Raw genomic sequence first — 2,091 nt, 5'->3', positions numbered from 1 at the left:
ATAAAGATATTCCCTTTAATAAGATGTTTTTAGTTTTATTTAATAAATATACTACACATACATATAATCTGTATAGTCGTTATAGAATTATACTCTGCATATCACACCTATGCCAATATTTTACAAACCCCAGATTTATAATTTGCATATCACACATATGCTCATATTCTACAAACCCCATTTTCTGGATAGCTTAAACTGCTATACATCATAAGCCATAGATTATTACACTTTTCATCAACAACACTAAATTTACTTTGCAAAATCTCTTTGTATAAAAAATCAACTAGCATTAGCATTAACATTCAATATTTACGGGCAACAGCATGTCATCTCCTGGAAGAGTCTCTGAAAAGTATATTGACCACAAGAAATTAACAATTCTATTGGGAATATGCTCTGCCTCCCTGTATTGATCCTTGAACAGTATCCCAGACAAAACTTTGAATTGGCGTATTAATACAAGAACCGAATCGAACCGCCGAATATTCGAATTTTCGGTCAATTCGACCGAATTACAGAACTTCGAATTGGCGTTGGCGTATTAATCCAAGAATCGATTCGAACCGCCGAATAATCCTACTTTTCTCCATGGAATTACTTAATAATAATCGTGTACCTATGGATGAGAGTGCAATTACAGCAACTTCCGACTCAGTTTTGCGGTTGCCTTTGGATCCAGGGATCTAAACGATTTGGAATGGGTGCTTGACTTTGATTTTGACAAACTTGACTCCGTTTTCTTGATCAGATTGCGAGATTTTCTTTCCTCAGATTCGCACATACTCGATAGAGATATTCCTGCCAAAACCATGCCTCAAATCCATTAGGAAAATTCTTAAAATGAATTGTTGAGATCAGAAGAAAGGGGATCTGAGGGACCCACCTTCTCCTGCAGCGAGATTGACATATAGATTGACGATGTTGGGGCAATTGCCGCGGCACTTGGAAGAACAAAACTTGGTACTAAATTCCGGTTCGTGTAGAGAATCGGTGGACATTCCCACAGCCATCCGTTCCAAGCCGCACGCACTTATGCACTCCTCGCTTTCGATCCATCCCACCATTTTCTCCACCATCACAACCGATGACTAATGATGCATAACCAATTATTGTTAGTCTTTCTCAACATTATGATCCACACTAATGAAGTATCTATTAACAGTGCTAGTTGAGTGATATGAGGTTTTTAAGACTGAAGACGTTAATAATTAAAAGATACCTGGCATTGATATTGCAAGGTGCCGTCATTCATTACATCCTTCTCGAGCACACATCTATTACCAGACGATGAGACAGAGAAGGCGCAGAGTTCCACGGGAAGCTCCTCGCACTTGACAATGGCGCCTGAACACATACAGCACATCACCCCAACATATTAACTACTTTGTGATTAATCCAATGACTATTTCAAACAGCGAGTAAATGGTATAACAAAGAGTAACGGATCAAGAACAAGACATAAATAGATGAAATTAGAACGCACTCTGTACTCCATGCACGGTAATCGCCATTAATATGATGAGGGCAATTATACAGGAGGATGAGCGTGCAGCATGAATGGGGTTGGTGGCAGCCATCTCTACTCAGAAACAATACACTGGTTCTGAACTTTGTTGAGAGAAACCAACCCAATCAGCTGAGCTCTTTAACGTCAGCGAGGTTGTAGGTGTGGTTGAGAATGAGAATGAAGCTGTATATTTATTATACCGTGAGGCCATTGCACACCCCTATGCCCCCACAAGGAAGGACTGAAGGCGTGAGGCCATTGCACACCCCTATGCCCCCACAAGGAAGGACCGAAGGTGCGTTCAAAGTTGGCAACGACGAAAGAGTATTTGTGACGTATGGAATATGGATACCCTTTTCCTCCACAAATCACGGCTCATTTTATATAATTGGGTGTGGTTCTTATGTCTGCGACAGGCTCAACGACTTTATGCGCCTACAAGTTTGGAGTTCCCATTTCTCATCCACGAGTCCCCTTCCTTACTCTTAAAGTCAAAATGAGTAATAATATATTCCGTCACCATTTTCCTTCTACTGTTAAAGTCAAAATTGGTGACAATATATTAATTAGTGTGGTCAAAT

At 40.0% G+C, this 2,091-nt stretch overlaps 1 protein-coding gene across 1 annotated transcript; it reads right to left on the bottom strand.

Annotated features, from left to right (window-relative positions):
• Positions 1 to 265: 265 nt before the first annotated feature.
• On the bottom strand, positions 266 to 1,800 carry LOC149153051 (uncharacterized). Its single transcript, XM_089442863.1, has 4 exons — positions 1,487 to 1,800; positions 1,223 to 1,347; positions 887 to 1,091; positions 266 to 801 (listed from the first exon to the last, which is right to left on the bottom strand). Exons 1-4 carry the CDS (start codon positions 1,578 to 1,580, stop codon positions 638 to 640), a joined length of 588 nt encoding a protein of 195 aa, XP_089298989.1. The 5' UTR covers positions 1,581 to 1,800; the 3' UTR covers positions 266 to 637.
• Positions 1,801 to 2,091: the final 291 nt, after the last annotated feature.

This window comes from Pinus tabuliformis, chromosome 9 (genome assembly GCF_031772625.1).
Source record: "Pinus tabuliformis cultivar Carrire ecotype Pingquan chromosome 9, CPIR1, whole genome shotgun sequence".
Lineage (NCBI taxonomy): Eukaryota > Viridiplantae > Streptophyta > Pinopsida > Pinales > Pinaceae > Pinus > Pinus tabuliformis.
The sequence above is the reverse complement of the archived record's forward strand: the minus strand, read 5'-3'. Positions and strand labels throughout refer to the sequence as shown.